General features: G+C 37.7%; 1 protein-coding gene across 4 annotated transcripts in view; it reads left to right on the top strand.

Moving 5' to 3' along the window:
- PDLIM3 (PDZ and LIM domain 3) overlaps positions 1-20,544 on the top strand; it is a 40,664-nt gene extending 20,120 nt beyond the window's left edge. The window contains exons 3-8 of one of the 4 annotated variants that reach the window (XM_065405069.1): positions 1,085-1,169; positions 8,130-8,197; positions 12,390-12,644; positions 17,209-17,339; positions 19,108-19,219; positions 20,348-20,544. In XM_065405069.1, the coding sequence (XP_065261141.1) occupies positions 1,085-1,169; positions 8,130-8,197; positions 12,390-12,644; positions 17,209-17,339; positions 19,108-19,219; positions 20,348-20,537 (841 nt within the window). In that variant the 3' untranslated portion in view covers positions 20,538-20,544. Of the gene's footprint in view, positions 1-1,084; positions 1,170-7,456; positions 7,645-8,129; positions 8,198-12,389; positions 12,645-17,208; positions 17,340-19,107; positions 19,220-20,347 lie in introns of all 4 variants that reach the window. The other 3 variants (XM_065405072.1, XM_065405071.1, XM_065405073.1) reach the window with 3 other exon arrangements.
- The last annotated feature ends 230 nt before the right edge of the window (positions 20,545-20,774 follow it).

Genomic DNA, 20,774 nt, shown 5'->3' with positions numbered 1-20,774 from the left:
TTTAAAATATGCTGACCATATTACTGCAGTTCTCCTTTTCATGTCAAGAGACATGTTTATTGGCGAGAGCACTGTGGCTACAGCACAGGTTTGGGAGTCAGAGAATCTACATTTTATTTAAGGCTCTCTCACTGACTTGATGTATGTCAGTGTTAGGGCCTGATTTTCAGAGTAAGATATGTGTAAGTAAGCATGTAAAAATTCTAAATTTACACATATAATTACTACTATTATGCATGCCAAAGGGATGCAAAGGATCATTTGCACAGTTACCCAGTCTGCATACAAAACTGTAACAATTCATGCTCAAATTATGCTTTTTACATATGTCAATTGCACTTACCTAATTTTGAAAAACAGGCCATAAGTCTCTGCATTTTCCCAACTGAAATTGTAATAACTTCACATGGTTGCTTTTCAGGCTTGCTTAATTCGTATTTGTGAAAGGCTCTGAGAACCTCAGGTGAAAGGTACAAAGGGCCTGCTGCTCCTGGTATCACTGAACTCAAGAAAAAACAATGAGGAGTCCTTGTGGCATCTTAGAGACTAACAAATTTATTTGGGCATAAGCTTTCAATTCAATTGGCCTCGTTAGCAATTACCCGGCCTCGTTAGCACTTATCCCCCACTTGGTAACGCAACTCCCATCTTTTCATGTGCTGTAAATTTATACCTGCTTACTGTATTTTCCACTCCATGCATCTGATTAAGTGGGTTATAGCCCATGAAAGTTTATGCCCAAATAAATTTGTTAGTCTCTAAGGTGCCACAAGGACTCCTCGTTGTTTTTGCTGATACAGACTAACACGGCTACCCCTCTGAAACCTGAACTCAAGAAGAAACTATTATAGAGCCATACATAATCTTTAGTACAGCGTATCTTCATGTATAACTTACTATGTACGTTTTCTGACTAGTAAATTCACAAAAACAACACAAGATTCTGTCCACGTCATTAAAAGAATTTTATATGTTAAAACATTCAAAAGGATTTTTGAACAAACTTCAGATTTTAAGTTTGCAGTGTATATATTTCATGTATATGTGCCATGTTTATGGGAGGGATTTTTTCTCTTATTTATAGGGCAGAAAGTAGATTATGGTCTCCACAAGTTTCAGAAGATGGCAAAGCTCATCCCTTTAAAATAAATTTGGAAGCTGATCCACAGGTAAGAAGTTTTATAAGTCACCAACATATTTCAATATAGCTTTTCACATTCTAAATTGTCTCATTCATTGTCATAATTCTTTATAGCACATTTCCTCCACTAACTGTCTACTTAACTTGATATAAATCATAAAATGTATTAAATACATGGACATGATTTTAAATGATTGACATTTTAAATTTCACATTTACATTTAAATAAAACCTAAAATTCTCTTGTGGAAAAACTGCATAGTGCCTCAAACGTTCTCTCAAAACTTTACACTTCACTATAGTTTTATTATGGAAAGAAAATATCTCCTTTGATACTAATGTTGTTTAAATTGCTGTATCTCTTTTTGATATTTCATCCATCATATTTTTTATTTCTTCAGATGGGACTAAATGTCAAATATCAAAATTATTCAGTTATAATACCATAGCAGTCTTTGTGACGTGACACTCAGTTGAACTGGGTGGTGCAGTAAGGTTGAGTATCTTTAACTCAATAAACAATTGTGGCACCACGCAAAGCCACAGAGCTTTAGAAAATTGCAAATTCTGAATTTGTGGAAGACTAAACTATTCAGACAGCCATCAAATGGATTAGTCATAAACTGGAACATTCTATCTGTAGCTAAGAAAGGTAAAGTCCTTATCCCTGCACACGAGCAAGGCAAATGAAATCGGTTTGAATTCTCCCCTGCCTAGAACTTATATCGAAGTCCTTGTACAGATCTGCATGTGGGAGGGATGTCCAGGTCCACACTGATCAATGTATAACTATCCACTTTAACTGCAGCTCTAGAGGCTGTAGGGGATAGATTTCAGCATGTGGTTCACAGTGCTTTGTTCCATTTGCCATACATTCTCTAGCCTTAGTACACCGCAACCTCAATATAACGTGACCCGATATAACACGAATTCGGATATAACGCGGTAAAGCAGTGCTCCGGGGGGACGGGGCTGCGCACTCCAGTGGATCAAAGCAAGTTCAATATAACGCGGTTTCACCTATAACGCGGTAAGATTTGTTTGGCTCCCGAGGATAGCTTTATATCGAGGTAGAGGTGTACATAAATATTATGATTTCAATCTTAGCTGAAAAAAGATTATTATTGTGCTGGCAGGACAGCATCAAAACAAATATTTCAATATATTATTCCATGATAGATTATCATGACTCTCTATTCCACAATAAATTTAGGAACAGAGTCCATCCCAGTGGATTCCATGAAATAAGTGATGCAATCCTGCTCTGACAGGCTTTTAAACATGAATATAATCTCAAGGTTCCAATTCTACCTATTTTTTCCAAATATCCTACAAACCTTTGTATTAACTAGTACAATGTATTTTAGCAAAAATAGTATAGTAATTTTAGTAGTATGGTGCCAGGCATCAAGAAATGATACAACTATTTTAAATGCATAGTTTTGTGGGGTATCTAGGACATACACGGAAGAAAAAGCTTTTGTAATGTCAGGGTTTCCTCCAAATAGAAAAAGCTGTAGAAAAAAAAATCTGAGTGACAATAAGCCTACACCATTATAATTCTATGCCTAAAGGAGACAGTTTTTTAAAAACACATAATGTAGTTGAACAGTTAAGTACTATTTGGCAACAAGTTATTGAAAAGCTATCTCCATTACTGTCATCAGAAAAACTGCTCCTGCTATAGCAGTGGTTTTCAACCTGTGGTCCATGGATCCCTGGGGATGCGCAGACTATGTCTAAGGAGTTCACAAAATGTTGTCATTCCCATAGAACAGTGGTTTTCAACCTGTGGTCCGTGGACCCCTGGGGGTCCTCAGACTGTATCTAGTATTTCCAAAGGGGTCTACACCTCCATTCAAAATTATTAAGGGGTTCACAATTGAAAAAAGTTTGAAAACCACAGTGCTAAACTAAACAGTCAACATTCATTTGCATGTCTACTTCTTCCCTTAAAAGGGAAATAAAAAAAGTTTATATATAGTCAGCAACAGATAGGTCTTCAGAAAAGTAGTTGAGCTTGTAAGCAAATATGATGAACCATTTACGGGAGTATTTACATTTGAAATCCAGTACTATCATTCTAGAGCAGAGGTGGGCAACCGTCGGCCCGCAGGCCACATGCAGCCCGCAGTTGCCCACCACTGTTCTAGATCATCCATCATACTGATCTACTCTGCACAAAAATTCTGTTTCTGAAACAGATGAAACTTTAAATTAAAGGAGATTTATTTTACTGCATATTTAGACACAACACCTGAAGACTGCCATATAAGTTCTGCTACTAAAAGAAATATAGTGGCAAAATTTCTTAATGTTCCTCATATCTTAGCCTGAGCTGGTGAATTATAGTGCATCTATAATAAATGCTGGTTTAAGTCACATTGATTTAAGGTTGTTGAAAACTGAGAGAAAGATGGATACAATGCCTGAATTAAATAAAGGCCTTAAATGCCAAGATTAGTGAACAAATACCAAAGCATTGTATTTTCCTTAAACTCAAAATCCACTACATTAAAAAGCTTGTCCATCCATGAGTTGGTCTGAAAAAGCAGGAAACCATCAAGTTCTATTAAAAGCATTTCCTGTTCTTAAGTCTCTCTTGAACTTATTCCACAGGTCATAGTTGTGGTAAACACAGGACCCTTTTCAAAATCCAGCCACAATTTTTGACTCTCTGCCAGACAGAAACCTTTGTTAATATAAAGTTAATGTTTACTACAGTAAGTAAAGTATCATAAACATTAAAAAAAATCAAGAATATTACTGTTTTTAAAAACTGAACATTAAACAGTACATAAATAATAATATAGATCAAGATTCATGCATGCCCGAGCAAAAATCTACATGACAATCAATGACTCTGAAATGTATTACTTCTGTTTGAGAGTTCTAAAATTACAATTACAAATAACCAAAAATATAAAACACATTATAAGTGATTCCCTGCTCCAGCATGCTAGCAGAGAGTTCAGTTTAATTTAAATTTCAGCAGGTGCACAGCCATTCTCCAGAAGCTCACAGGAGGCCATATAAAAATTTAAAAAATTAAAAATAATTCACCTAGTTCCAATCATGGAACTTCAACTAGGAACCTTTAGCATAAGAAAGAAATAGGCTAAGTAGTCTCACAGAGTTTAGAAGATTCATAGGCTCTTATACACAGCACTGAATACTGCCCCATCTCCCCCCCCTCCCCCCCCACACACACACTGTTCAGCCACAACAGAACGAAACAAAGGAGGCAATGGATGTGGTGTAATTAGGTCACAACTTTATTCACCTAAAATATCTGGGAATACTCGGCAATATACTTTACAGTGCAGGTCATCATCCTTCCCTTAATCATTTTCACATAATCACTCACTTGGACCCCACCATCCAGAGGTTACAAAAAGAGGGGGGTTTGGCACCCTGCCATATAAGACATAGGTGCCCTGAACACACACCCCCACCCCCACCCTTCCTCAGCTCCCTAAAGAATGCTTTCTTTTACATCCTATTCCAATCAATTTTATCTCATAACCATATCCCTTTCATAACGAGTATCTGCACTGGACATCTGCCACGAGTTCTACTTACTGAGTTATGACTTTATAACCTAACCCCACTGCCTCACCCTGCCAGACCCTAACCTTGCTGTGGGGAAGGTGAAGGAAAAGCCCCCAAGGAAAAAGGGTTAGTGTGATGCCCACAGTGGATCATGAAAGAACCCTGTCCTTTTTCAGAATCTAAGGGTGGGAGGGTGGGTGCTGCCAGCCCAATAAAGGTAAAAGTGGGCTTCACTGAGACTGCACAAGGTATAAACACCAACACCCTTTTGGTCAGCTGGAAGGCCAATGCTTCCCCCCAAACCTGATTCAGCTGTTTCCTGCTTCTTACCACTCTCTGCAGGTAGACATTCCCTCTTCTTCCACCTCTGCGACTAGTTGCAGAGAGAGCGCCCTCATTTCTTTTAGCCAGCTGGACAAGGACTTACTGCAAGTGTGGTGAGCACACTTTCTCCTCCTACTCCAGGAAGAACTGTGGGCAGGGGCAAGCAGTGAAGCCTATGGCAGAAATACTACTTAACAATAGGAAATGCTGCTTGAGAGCTATTTTTGATGGCCACCTTGATTGATTCTGATAGAAAATATCCAGCTTTTTCATTTCTATTGAAATATGATGTAATATGATGGATAAATATTGTGAAATAATAGACCATTTTATTAGTATTAGTAACACAGCCAAACACAGTGTTATGCAACAAAGCAATTTAGAACATAAGGATCTCCACTAGTTTAAACAGTCAGAGAAAATAAGTCTGCCTAAAATGGCTAATGCATGTTGCTTTCATAATAAACACTTCTTTTGGTTTGTTCTTTTATGTTCTACTAGCAGTGTGAAACAGTGCTGTATATCATACACTTTTCTTTCTCCTTTTCCCTTTTTTAACCTTGGCTAAAATGACTGTGTTTGTTTTTCTTACAGTAGTTTTTTTAAATTATATTTTACTTCTGCCTTACTTTGTGGATTTCCTGTCATTTTAAATATGGTGTTCAGTGTGATTTGATTTTTGAATAGGAAAGATGTTATACTTTCCCTAATTTTATTATTATATAGCTAAGGGTAGAAATCTAAACAAAACCAGAAAAAGAATCCAATAATCACCATCATATATATGATCAGAATGTATTAGTAATTGCAATCAAGTTTTAAAGCATGATAATTATGCTAAAATACGAGTCCCTGCCCTTCCCACACCTTCATTTGACACCAATTTACATCTCCCAACATTGTGCTATGAGTTAAACTAAAGGTCCTTCAGTGTTAGGACACCTCCAAAACATAAACAATAATGTACTTTTTATTAAAGTATACAACATGAATAATAATATATTATTAATTAATATGTGGCCCCAGTCCTGAACTCATTCTATGAGCACTGTTCATACGTGTAAACTGCTTGAGCCACCTTCCCTCTGTTTCTGACATGAACATAGTAATGAAAATAACTTAGCCCTGTACTGATTAGAAGGTCATCTGTTAGCTATAACAACATAATTAAATATTGTAATTCCTTCTTATTCCTGTTTTGACTTTGAATGCTCTTGGATCTTACTAAATTTCTAGTATAAAGGAACAACTTTCCTAGTTTTAAGTATGATAAACACAAGAGCTGGACTGTTTTAACAGCTGCTGTATGTTTTGTCGTTGACATTTTGTGCACATTATGATTTTCCTAGAAAAGGGAATTTAAGTCTAACTAATTGCAACAATGCAAACACACTTTTGACCATTGTAACATTGTGAAGATGCTATTACGATGTCACGTCTTCTGTTCATTTGTCAACAACAATTAAAAATTAGATGAAAAGACAATTTTTAGGATTTTTTAATATTTGCTTATTGTGACCTAAATGTATATGATGGAATTGAATTAATTTCCAATACTGTGAATCAAATACATTACATAAATTAGAAATGATCCTCAGTGATAGTAAAAGATAATATCTAATTACTAATATACTGTTACATTGCATTCCCTTCACAATGTACAGCAACACAAAACTGCAAATGAACTTCTCTATGTTGATTTACCTACGTGCTGTTCTTGTAGTCTTCTTCAGTTCATTATTTCTTAACTTTCTCTTTTAATAGGAACCGCTTTTTTCTGTTTGCATCATCTGGTAGGCACCCTATGTATCTATGATTTTTCTTTTTTATGGGCTAATAGAAGCTCTGACATTGACCTCTTCCCTAGAAATGAAATTTAGTCTATTTCAGTTAAAAATAATTTCAGGAGCTATGCCTTCCCCAATGGTCCCCTGCCAAATTTTTTGGCTTTACAATCTCATTTCCCTATTTTAAAATGTGTTTCTCTCCCCTATTGCTGTGTGACAAACACACGCAAACAACAGAGGACAGGGACTAGCTAACAATTAAGGTAAACAATTAAGCTTACTATAGACAAAATTCATAAAGCAAACAGTGAAAAAAGAGAAAAATACTTTTTAAGTGTATATGATTATATGCAACCCTTATACCAATTACTAAATTATTGAAGGTTTTACGTATATTTGCAAACATACCACTCATTCTATTTGTCTTCACAAGGCAGACAAATAATATTTGAATATACATGGATTACTCAGCGCATGAAAGTTTAATGGATAAACACAGAATGTCTGTGTAACCTTTGGGTTTACTTAATCAAGTCTTTAAATTCCAGTGGAGAAAGATGAGATTAACAAATTCCAGTGTTGTCAGTTTTGCTCGTTATTAGCTTCAGTGTGCACTGTAGCTTTGTGTATTTTGTCTGCCTATTACGTACAGGAATTCAAGCCTATTGGTACAGCTCATAACAGAAGGGCCCAGCCTTTTGTTGCAGCAGCAAACATTGATGACAAAAGACAGGTAGTGAGTTCCTCCTATAATTCTCCAATTGGGCTGTATTCATCTGGCAATATTCAAGACGCTCTTCAGGGACAACTGAGGGGTCTAATTCCTAGTTCATCTCAAAAGTAAGTATTGGTATTGTCGGAGAAAAACTTATTTAAAAAATATTTACTTATATTACATGGTCTTTTGTGGCAATACTACTCTGTTTTGTTGTCCATTCAAAAGTCCAGCTCTTGCTGTTTTATTTTTCCTTTCTGATACTCTAAACTTCTGTCATATTTTTCAAAAATGGTGATAAATGAAGCAATTTCCTTTTAACATCCAGGAGTGAACATTCAGCTATAAAAGTAGTGATAATGCAGATAGTTAAAAATTCCCCTTCACTGGGTTTGGCTGCGATACTACACACCATCCTTCTCTCTTACACTACCCTGTACTCTTCTGTGTTTCTGACTATAACAGCAAGTGTGTTTTTAATACCACTAGTATGCAACATAAAAATAGTTGATTCGTAACAATTTGTAACCTTTGTGTACGCTAATTTTACCCAGTAATAAATATTCATCAACTGAAGGAAGTTATTTTAATCCTTTTTTTTTTTTTACAGGATACGAATTACTTTGAACACAAGCATAATATTCGTCCCAAACCTTTCATAGTCTCAGGCCGAAGCAGGTTATAAATTCTAGCTGTATGATGTGTTGGATGCATGGGTTTTTTAATGCATACTTACAATTCATATGAAAATGTGATATTAATGCACTTGAAATTATTTTATGCGATTAAAGCTTATTTTAAAGCTTTTAAAAAATAAAATGCATGCTTTGCAGAGCTCAGGCTTCCATTTCCTAAAGGAAGAGGGTCCAGATTCTGATGTCAGTTACACTGGTGAGAGTCTGGAATAACTACAATGAAGGTTCTTCAACTCAATGGACCTGGTCAACATTTACATCAGTGCAATTGAGATCAGGATCTGACCTTGACAAGTTTATGGAGCTGTGAAATTCTCTAGTCCCACTATCCGTATGACTTGTAAACTTGCTAATTAAGAATTTAATCCAACCTGTCATATCAGGATCCTCTGAACCATGTAGATTGCAAAGGCCACACAGGCTGACCTATTCACAATGCAATCTGCTGCAGAGGAACTAAATAAAAGAAAAATCTGAGCTCCACAGAGTTGCAAAACTATCAGAAAAGGGAAGAGTTTACGCACATGAGCTCCATTTTTTTAATCTAACCTCTCTCTCATATAATTGGGCGTTATAATGCCTGAAACAATACTACTTGATCAAAATAGAAGGGAAAGTATCCTTCTAGAATCAAAGGCAGCCTCTGTGGCTACATAGGCTAGGAGGCCTCACAGGTTTGAGTGGCCCAATTTCTATGGACGCTGCTTTCCGTTACAGGAGTTTTGTTACTACCAGTGGCTTCAGTTCTGTACCTTATTTTCAAAGTAAAAAATATTTGTGCCATAATTCCAGCAACTCAAGTCTGATACAGCAGTCTGAGACGTCAAAGCAGTTGGCATGAACCTCACTGACATCCTATTCATAATGGGAAGACACATACAGTTTATCAAATTATGTGAACTGTCCAGTTAGTGAACCAGTACAATTAAAAAGATTAAGGGTGTTGTTCATTTGTTTTGACAAATTAAGTTTAGTTTTAATTATGTATATTCTTAGTTATTATTATTTCTACAGCTGTTACGCATCTCACAGACACATACAAATGACAAGATCCATACCCTGAAAAGTTTACAATCTGAGGGATAGGTCATCAGATTACGATCTAGTGCATTGCAAGGGGCAGCACATTGTTGCACTGCCCTCTGGGGGCCCTAGACGGGAGATTTTGGCACAGGGAGTCCATCTCTCTCCCTCAGTCTCCCCACAGCTGTTGAGAAGAAGTAAACAGCACTAGGTCTAGATCTGTTGTAGTGTATGCTTCCCAATGTGCCAGTTTAACTGCAGTCTGCAGTCCACCCACTTCCTGTCCACTCCACCCTTTCCCACTCACCTGCAGGAGGTGGGGATGCAGCAGCTCTACTCTATGGGGCCTGCTCCTCCCATACACAAGAAGTGCCAGTAGAGAGCACTGGCACAGAAGAGTCAGAGTGTAGCTTATGCCCCCTTACTCCCATGTGTTGGCACAAAGGACAGGTCACAATCTACGTGTGACCCCACTACAGCACTCTATTATTAAATCTTTGCAGAGAAGTGGCGTGAAACTGTTTTTTGTGACAATTTTGGACTTGTAGACTATCGCAGTGAGAATTTACAAGGTTCAACTATATTAGTATCACCTTTTTCTCATTTAGTTGAATGTTGGGACTGTCTATAAAAGGTCATATATTTTTGAATTTATTCTTCTTACAGTAAGCACTCTCATTCTATATAATCTTGAATATTTAGGATTGTTTCATAATGTATGTTCTGAAAATTCATTTTTTAAATCAAGCAATGCTTTGTAAAAGATACATATTTAAACAAATGACCATTTTCCAGGATTGCAGATGGGAAATTAGATGCAAAAATTAATCTGATAAGAAAGGTGATCAAGCTTTCTGGTCTTAATTAGTTAATATTTGTAAAGTGCTTTGACAATGGAAAGTTCTGTATACTTCAAATTTCAAGTATTATTTATTAGCCTCAGATGAATGGTGCTATGCAATTGCAAAGTAGCGGCAATAGTATTGGTTGCCAGTTAATTTTTTACCCTCTGGACTGAACATATACGTTAAGCAAATTCTGCTTATTTGGTACCTAAGGTCACATTTGCCAAAAGAGAATTTTAATTTATTATGTTGAAGTTCTCAAAGAAACTGTTGCGGATTACATCCCAAAACAGGTTACATTCATATTATTCTTTATTAAATACAGTAATAACACATCTCAGTTGTAAATCTCTCTTCAGGATATAAGGCCAACTCCTACAGTCCTCTCTCAATAGGAATTTTGCCAAAATAAGAACCAAGTATGAACTGTAGGATTTGGCCAATAAATGGAATTTTAGGCACAATTATAGACTTCATGCTGACAAAACTAATTAACACATGTATGAAATCTTTACACTAACTTAGCATTGCCTCTCTTTGTTGCTGGTAGCAATAGCTATGCTTCTTTTGGCCTTCTCTTAATGTATTCCATTTTTTGAAACTCATCATTAACAAGTGTTGCTCTGCCACAGGATTCAAATCTTCTAAAGTGTGACCCTGATTTTTCTAAGCACTGGCATGTGTATCTGTGACTGTTCCCTTCTATGGGCTTTTGGCTGGGGCATGCTGGGACAGCATACTTACTTGGGAACTTGCCTGTCTTTTTTGGAATTAATTTTCCTTTGATGGTAAGGAATGTTTCTCTCTTTAAACTTTCAGAATGTGGTCCTGCACAAATTCCACTTAAGAACTAAAGGGAGAATAATTTTGGATCATTTTAGCCTCTCTTCCTCCTCTCCAGGGCAGAGTTCTGAAATGTAGCTGTCAGGCAGGCACTGTACTGTATCTCCAGACTTTTGCGGATACAGACTAACACGGCTGCTACTCTGAATCCAAACTGAGAGCAATATAAACTTCTCCCTGATTTACTAAGGAGTCAGCCAGGAAAGAACCTATCAGTACACAAACATGTAAGTTGAGGGAAGCAGATTGAATCACAATCCTTCCCAAGAGTTTGATTACCATATTTATACGACTGTGGCCCTGAGAAGGAAGTGGTCTCAGATGACTGTGGAAGGCCTGAATTATACATTGTTCCTGGAAAAATTGCCCCCTCGAAAAATAAACCCTCTGAGTCCAGTTAGGGCTGAAGAGGGCCTAAGTGCTATGGGAAAAACGGTAAAACCAGTGACACTAAAAAGAAACATTTTGATATAATATTCACTACGTTACTCTGCTAATCATTTTCCTGAGGTTTTGCTCATATTAATGCCCAGCGGCTTTACAGCTTTTCTAAAACTGGAGTTGTAGCCAACATCCTATTTTCATTCTAAATCAAAAATAAGGTCAAATTCAAAAGTAACAGAGACCAAGATTCATTTCATATTCTTTGAGAATCTATTCTGTTTTTGTGAAGGGCCATTTTACATTCTGCTTGGAATTGTTATAATTTAGAATGGCAAAAGTATGTCCAGTTATTTTTTAACATTTTTAACTTTTTTTGAAATTTTCAACAAAATATATGGAAAAAATATGTATTAAATAAATGTATTGTTGAAATAAGTTTAAAGGTGTAATAAATACTATAGGTTAGTATTAAGGACAATCTAAAAAAGTCACATATGTTATTTTAAGTTTTCTTTATAGAAAACCCTTTCAAGTGAGGAAATGTAACGTATCATTTAGGTCACAGACTGGAATGAAGAGTTTGGGTTCTAATTCCTGGCTCTGTCACTGACTGTGTGATCTTGGGCAAGTCACTTAACCTCTCAATGTCTCCACTTCCCATTGTGAGGCTGGAGTAATGCTTACCTAGTTCAGAGGGGTATGGTGAGGCTTCATTAATCCTCTGAAAAAGGCACAATGTTAAAAGTACAAAGTAATATTATTTTCCAAGTACTCTGAACTTTCAGAAGGTTATATTTAATGTCAGTGACAGGGGAAAATATATTTATGCACTGGGCTTTCACAGATTCAGAGGTTTTAATTGATTGTTCTCGGGTTTTGTTTGTAGGTGTTGTTTTTTTGTGGGGGAGGGTAGGGAATTAAGGAAGTAAAGTTGACTAGATTAAACATACTTTTGCTTTTCTATATTTGATAGATTTCATCTCTTTCTTTACAGTCATGTTAACATCTCTACACTTGTTTATTTTGTCTTTATTTTGGGTATGTGTTGCACACCTTTCTGTAAACTGGCTATTAACACAGTGGAGGCAGTACTCCTTCCGGTATTGATGGTGGCAGTGGACGTAGTACCCCCTCTTCTGTTAGCACTATCTGCCCTACTGACTTGAAAGCTGCATCTAAGATGGCCCCTAACATTCCCTTGGAAATGGAACTTCCTGGTGTCAAGATTGTACATGCTCAGTTTAATACACCTCTGCAGATGTACTCAGATGATAATATAATGGAAACACTGCAGGGCCAAGTTTCTACAGCTCTGGGGGAAAATCCCTCAATGAGGTAATCAGAGCCAGCATGTGCACTGAATATATTTGCTAAAGCATTAACATTATCAATTTCCATACTGTTTCTACATTAAATTTTAAAAGCTATCTAAACTGCAACTAAAGATTTTGAAGCTTATATTAAAATACAATTAATTAGGGCTGTCAAGCAATTAAAAAAATTAATTGTGATTAATTGTGCGATTAAAAATTAATTGTGATTACTCGCACAATTAAAACATTAATCATGATTAATCGCAGTTTTAATTACACTGTTAATCAATATTAGAATACCATTATTTAAATATTGTTGGGAATTTCTATATTTTCAAATATAGAGTCAGGGCTGGGAGCTATGGGGCTTCAGCCCCCCTCGGGGCCTGGGGCTCAGGGCTTCAGCCACTCTCAGGACTCGGGGCTTCAGTCCAAACCTCAGGGTTTGGGGCGCAAGGCTCCAGCCCCCCTGCCACCCAGGAAGCTGCGGGCTGGAGCTGCTCCACCCCACCCACCCACCCCTGCCCGGGAAGCTGCAGGCTGGGGCTGCTCCAGCCCCCCTGCCGCCTCCGAAGCTGTAGGCTAGGGCTTCAGCTCCCACCATGCTTCCTCCTGAGCTGCAGGCTGGGGCTTCAGCCCCTTCTCCCCCCGGTCGATGCCTCCCACCGGGCCCACAGGTATGCAATTAACATGTTAAAAAAATTAACATGTTAATTTTGCTTTCAGTTAATTGAAGGCGTTAACTGCGATTAATAGCCAGCCCTACTATTAATGTATTAAAAATATTTTTCTAACCCAGATTGTTAAAGATGTCTGTCAACATACAAAAGACAAGTGTTACAGGTCAGACTCACTTTAAAAAAAATCTCCCTCTATTTGCAGCTGATAAATACAAGCTGATAACTGTAGCTACTCTTTAAAACTCTTGATCCACTCCTGACCAGGGCCTCAATCCTGAAAAGACTTACACACACAGCTAATTTTAAGCACTAACGAAGTCACACTGAGTTCAATTGGACTATTCTAGTCCTTAAAGTTCAGCACTTGCATAATTCTTTGCAGAACTGGGTCCTATGACACCTATCCCTATCATCTGAAGAAGAAAAATTAAAGCAGTCAGTATACGACATTTTACACTCTGTTGCAGTCTTCCATGCCCAGAATGGGAGCCGCGAGAAGCAGTGTGGGCCGCAGGTTGCCCACCACTGCCCTACTGCCTGGTTATCCATCATCAATAAAAAAAATTTAAAAAGCCAACTTGCTTTCTCCCCCTGTGGAATCCTGGATTAAGGATAAAAATTCAGGTTTCATAGATGGCAAAGGCATTCCCAGTTTGGGAACTGACCTTGCACAAAGCCCTGAAATGTCCCAACTGTTGGGGGTTACTTTTCCCTATGCATGAACTTGGAAAAGATATCTTAAAGTCTTGTGTCTGGTAAGTAAATTTTGTGTGTAACAAGTAATTCTACAACCATTACTTATGATTTTTCTTGGGAACATGTTAAAAATAAGTAAATCTGGGTAAGGAGTTAAAAATCAACGATTAGTAGGAATAAAAAAAATGTTGATTTTTTTTTAAACTTAAATGAAGGTTTTTCCTTTTACTTGCTGCAGTCTTTGTTCACCAAAGTAAATTTAATAACAATGCATATGTCTTATGTACAGTACTTTCACCAAGAGTAAAAAGTAGTAAGTATGCTGAGGAGGAAAGATATTTAGTTCACTGTTTTAAAAACAGCTCAGAGATATCTGGTTGGGGAATCACAGAAATGTAGAGCTGGAAAGGACCTCAAGAGGGCATCTACTCCATCCCACCTATCCTGAGGAAGACCAAGTACATCCAGACCATCCCCAACAGATGTTTGTTTAACCTGTTCTTAAAAACTACAATGACAGGGATTCTACAATCTCTGTTGGTAACCTATTCCAGTACTTAACTATCTTTAAGTCAAAGTTTTTCCTGATATCTAACCTAAATCTTCCTTGCTATAGATTAAGGTCAATTGATCACAGTCCTCTTTATAACAGCCCTTAACATATTGGAAGACTGTTATCAGGTCCCCTCTCAATCTTCTTTTCTCAAGATTAAACATGCCCAGTTATTTTTAACTTTCCTCAGGTCAGGTTTTCTAAATTTTTTATAATTTTTGTTATAATCTCCTCTGGATTCTATCCAATTCGTCCACATCTTTCTTAAAGTGTGGCACCCAAAACTAGACACAATACTCCAGCCGAGGCCTCACCAGTGCCAAGCAGAGTAGAATAATTACCTCCTGTGTCTTACAAATGACACTCATATTAATACACTTCAGAATGATACTTGATTTTTTTGCAACTGCATCCCATTATTGATTCATATTCAATCTGTGACCCACTATAGCCCTCAGATCCTTTTCTGCAGTACTGCTGCCTAGTCAGTTATTCCCCATTTTGTATTTGTACATACGATTTTGCCTTCACCTTTATTGAATTCCATCTTGTTGATTTCAGACCAACTCTCCAACTTGTCAAGATCATTTTGAATTCTAATCCTGTCCTTCAAAGTGCTTGGTGTCATCCATAAATTTCATAAGCATACTCTCATTATCCAACAATAACTAGTACCAGACCTGGGACAGATATCTCCAGGCCCCCACTGAATATGACCTCAAAGTTTGACCACAAATTAGGATTATAGACAATCAGGGCATCCAACATGCAAACATAGGACAAAAGATTTTTGACCAGTCACTCAGGGTACGTCTTTACTACCCGCCAGATCAGCGGGCAGTGATAGATCCAGCGGGGGTCAATTTATCGCATCTAGTCTAGACGCAATAAATCGACCCCCGAGCGCTCTCCCGTCGACCCCGGTACTCCAGCGCCACAAGAGGCACCCGCAGAGTTGACAGGGGAGCAGCAGCAGTTGAATCACCGCAGTGAGTAGGTCTAAGTACATCGACTTCAGCTACATTATTCACGTAGCTGAAGTTGCGTAACTTAGATCGATCCCCCCCCCCCCCCCCCCCCCAGTGTAGACCAGGCCTGAGTCTATTTCTATTCCATTTCATATTCTAAACCTTACTCTCAAGAAACTCGAGACACATGGACACACACAAAGCCCAGTCCAATCCCCTTGCAAGCAATGGGAGTTTTACCATAAGGTTGGGAGTAGGAGCAAGCTCATAATGAGAGACTTAAAATTAACATTTATCTCTGAATAAATGCAGTAATATGCTTCATTAAAAATATACGATACTGCTTTTACTTAGTTCCCCTAATACTCAAAAAGTTGAAACTCCTTTGTCTTCAGCCTAATTCTTCACAATGCATCCAGGGTGTCTGTTCTTCACCATACCTGTATATTTTGTTAGTAATAATGCTTAATATAAGACAGCTATTATGAAATATTAGGGATACAATCCTGGCCCTACTAAAGTCAATGGGAATTTTGCCATTGACTTTAATGGGGCCTGATTTTCTCCCTGTGTGTTTATTTTGTTAAGGCAGACACTACAAAAAGTAAGCAACAGACCAATTTTATTTAATTAAAAAAAAATTCATTTAATAAAGCTAGGCTTTTAAACATTTGCCGCTGGAACATTTGTTTCATTGTCTTTTCCTATGAACATAAGTTAAGTAAATCACACTGACGATTATTTTATCATAATTAATATATTAACTAGTGATTGGCTGATGATGCCCTGCAGAAAGACTGAGTTGTTCAGATTTCTGCAAATCTATCTTAATAGTGTGAGTGATATCATGTTTTAATACTACCCTTGAAGCTATTTGACCTGAAAATGGTATTCTGGAAATTAAGTCAAAGAGCAGCTGGTGACTTGGCTGCAGACTTACAGGGCTGCGGCTGTTTTGAGGGTAAAGACAAGTAATGGCCCATTTCCAATGCAGCTATAGCCAGAAAAGTAACTGTAAAAATAATATCACGGGGTATCATATTTATTCTCTAGCTAGACTTCTACATCTAATTTTTTAAATGTATAAATCAAGAGATGACTTTTCTAACTGCCAGTCCCATAAACTCAATCTAGGATCTGAAAATCAAGCTCAGCTCTGTCTTTTCAGCATCATCAGTAATAAAGATTTTGCATTCTAAATGTAGCTGATGCATGAGGTAGAATAGAATAGTAAATAGCACTTATATGAAATCCAGGTTACTCTCCCCTGATTGTATTTGCTCTACTGGGCTAATAGTACTAAAACTGGATTTATCAGTAAAGTGCAGAAATTGGACTCAAAGACACAGTCTTTGGATATGTTGCTTAATCAGAAGGTGCCATTTTAACAGTCACTTTTCTGAGCTTGAATAAACTTTGATATTTATTTGTAAAATGAGAACTTTGCTTATGAGAATACTGTGCAGCAATAACAGGAATATTTATTTAGTTAAGAAAGATATATCAGAACTTCACCACTATACAAAGCATGCCAATCTAGTGAGGGGGAAGGCCTATTCAATTATTCTGTAAACTGATTTTTATCATAACTTTGTTTATTGAATCATATTCTTATGTCCGGTAGCTCTACTGCTTTAAAGTTATATTGGTTAACTCTCTTTACCTGCTCATCCCTTGTTCATGTTGCAGTGAACCAGTGCCAACCTCTGTACCTCAATCTGATGTGTACAGGATGCTGCATGACAATCCGGAAGGGCCCAGTCAACCACGTCAATCTGGCTCATTTAAGGTGCTCCAGGATTTAGTCTCCGAGGATTCTGGTAGGCAGCAATTTACTGTATATATCTGTTCCCAGCACTCTATTTTTTCCATGTGTTGAAAGGGGAAAACCTGAAAAGAAGATAGACAAGGATTAGAGCTATAAAATTCAATTTCACATTTTACTGCTTTACCCCTTTTATTAAATATTTAACATGTGCTATGACAATTAACTAGCCTTAAGACTTCCATTTATCAATCAAATTTTTTAGACTCTTGTCAGGTTTTTAAGACTGATAATGTGCAAAAATGTTTTGATTGAATGATAAAAATGTTGAATGAGAAAAGTTTTGGGGTGAGATAAAAATACCACTGAAACAGGAAAAGAAAATTGGCCATCTCTTTCTAAACCAGGAAAAGAAGGGGGAAGAATTTTAAACTCTTTCCTCAATTAAGTTTCTTCTCTTGCACACACTCCTAAATAAAAAAACAAAATGATGCTAGAAAATTGGTTGAAGAGAATACAGTTTGCACTTGCATTTTCCCATAATTATACTCTATCAAAAATACTATAATTGATGAGTTTTTCACAATAAAACAGATGGGAAAAGAGCATTATGAAATTCTGACAGTTTTATTATATCTGTACTAAATATAAAGGGCAGAATTTAAACAAAATTGATCTAAAATTAACAGTTTACAAGAAAAGGCATGTATAATGTCATAATAGATTTTTGCCTAGATTTTGATATCACTTTTTATTCATATTGTGTTATCAATCTTTCAGAATGAATTTAAAGGTTAACTCTATACATAACAAGTAAGGCTGTGAGTCTTTCACGGGCCCCGGGTTGCCCCCCAACCCAGAGCAGTGGCAGAGGGGCCCTGGACCGCCCAGAGTGGAGGCGGAGATCACAGATTCCGTGACTTTCTAGGACCTCTGTGACTTCTGCACCTGCTGTGGCTGACTCTAGGGCCACCCGAGCAGCAGGTCTGGGCTCAGGGTCCCCAGGCAACTGGTTCCAGGCGCTGTCCCGGAGCAGTGGTTCGGGAACAGCAGCGGTGCCCACAGGCTGCCCCTGACTAGAGCTGCAGCAGTGTGGCCATGGGCCACCCCACACCCGGAGCCGCAGCAGTGGGGCAGCGGGGCCCTGGGCTGCCCCTCCCCCCAGGTAAGATTTAGTTAGGGGTATTTTTAGCAAAAGTCACTATTGCCCATGACCTGTCCATGACGTTTACTAAAAATACCCATGACTAAATCGTAGCCTTAATGACAAGTAATCTTTTCATTAGCTGACTTTAACACAGAACACCACTCAGGGCCAATCCTACTCCCACTGAAGTTAATAGCAATATTCCCCCTAACATTGATGATGCAAGATTTGGCCCCTCAAAATTAAAAAAAGGTTATTGTAAAGGTCCTTGTATAGAGAAACTCTAACATTACTTAATGAAAGCAAAAGCTTATAAATAAGGTCCTACTTAACTTGCGATATTATGGAAATTGCAGATTCTACAATATTACGCCTCCACCACAGTTTTGACAGTAGGGGGGCCGCCGCTTTCAGCACCTGATGGCTGACAGCGGAAAAATCACAGAAAAATAATAATGGACTTTATTACCACAAATAATAAGGTCCATTATTACTTTTCCGCAATTTTCCATGGCTTGTCCGCAACTCGGCAGCAATTTTTTGACAATCATCCTGCAATTGAAGCAGGGCCTTACTTATAAATCAATATAAAGTGGATACCCTCAAGCAAGCATTTAGTTATAGCCAGATGCTTCTGTATTATACTGTAAATAAATGAGAATGTTCTGTTTCTCAGATGGACGTCCCATTGGTACCAGGAGCGTGAGAGCACCAGAAACAAAGATGCCTTCTGGTGCAGGAAGTGTACAAAAAGTGCCATTGTGTGACAAATGTGGAAATGGCATTGTGTAAGTTGTTTTTTTCTTAATTTTAATAACGTTATAGCTATAGAATAAATCTTCAAAAGGGATTACAAAATACAGGAGGATTTTCTAAGGAATTTTCTGTTTGTAATTTTAGAAAAAATCAAAAAAATTACAGGTGCATTGAAAAGCTTAAAAAAATAAACTGTCTAAAATCATTAACATAATGTCTTAAACATTTCACTTGCAGAGGCCTGAGTTCAAGCTTCTTGGTACCTCTTGCCACACTCCATCATTAACACATATACTGAAAAGAGCAGCCGCATAGCCTGTACTGTATCAGGCCGCAATTCTCAAAGCTGCCTAATGGAGTAAGGTACCCAACTCCCAATTCAATGGGAGTTCTCATTCCTTCTGGCTCCTTAGAAATTCCCAGCCAAAGATCTCAATGGTGTCAGTAATTCCAAACAGGGATACAGAGAATCCTGAACTCAGGTCTTGGTGGCTAAGTCACAGGAATTGTTTTCTAAACTCTTTTCACTCCCTTGCTGCTGGGCTACATTATACCCTGTATACCAGGGGTAGGCAACCTTTCAGAAGTGGTGTGCCGAGTCTTCATTTATTCACTTTAATTTAAGGTTTCGCGTGCCGGTAATACATTTTAACGTTTTTTTAGAAAGTCTCTCTCTATAAGTCTATATTATATAACTAAACTATTGTTGTATGTAAAGTAAACAAGGTTTTCAAAATGTTTAAGAAGCTTCATTTAAAATTAAATTAAAATGCTGATCTTACGCCGCCAGCATGCCACTCAAAATCGGCTTGCGTGCTGTGTTTGGCACGCGTGCCGTAGGTTGCCAACCCCTGCTGTATACGATAGTTGAAAGAGGCAGTGGTCTTTGAAATACTGATCTTCCAGTGGAGTACTGAGACTTCCATATGACATGTTATATTTACACAGGAAAAGGTCTGCTCAGAATCAACTTCCAGCTTTAAAATATTTTCCTAGCACTTGGCAGAACATGCACATAACTCCGCGGGCATTACCAAAAAGCCCCCTATGATAGAGAAACAGTATTTATTTTATATGTCATGTTGCCATGCATTTCTGTTCTACTCTAAATTCATTCTCCTCTATTAATCTAGTTTTCTCTTCTTTATTTTCATAAACAGTGGTGCAGTGGTGAAGGCGCGTGACAAGTACCGGCACCCAGAATGCTTTGTGTGCTCTGACTGCAATACCAACCTAAAACAAAAGGGCTACTTCTTTGTGGAGGGACAATTATACTGTGAAACTCATGCGCGAGCCCGCATGAGGCCACCAGAGGGATACGAAGCAGTTACCGTTTATCCAAAGTGCTAGTCCTGTGCTAACAGACACACATGCATGCACACAAAAAGACAATAACAGCTTAGAGCCACAATACAACTGACTGAACTTACTGCCTTAATCCAAAGTAGCAGATTTTCTTTTGGAGGTGGGAGTGATGCAGAAGCCTCATTAGCCAGCAATAGCATATATACCAGAAACATTTTGCAAAGTAATTATTTTTAAAGCTGCCAGTGTAATTTAATGGAGTATAAGGCAGCAACTCCCATA

Source organism: Emys orbicularis, chromosome 5 (genome assembly GCF_028017835.1).
Source record: "Emys orbicularis isolate rEmyOrb1 chromosome 5, rEmyOrb1.hap1, whole genome shotgun sequence".
NCBI classification, from domain to species: Eukaryota; Metazoa; Chordata; order Testudines; family Emydidae; genus Emys; species Emys orbicularis.
Note: the sequence above shows the minus strand (reverse complement) of the source record. Positions and strands in the feature narration are given on the sequence as shown.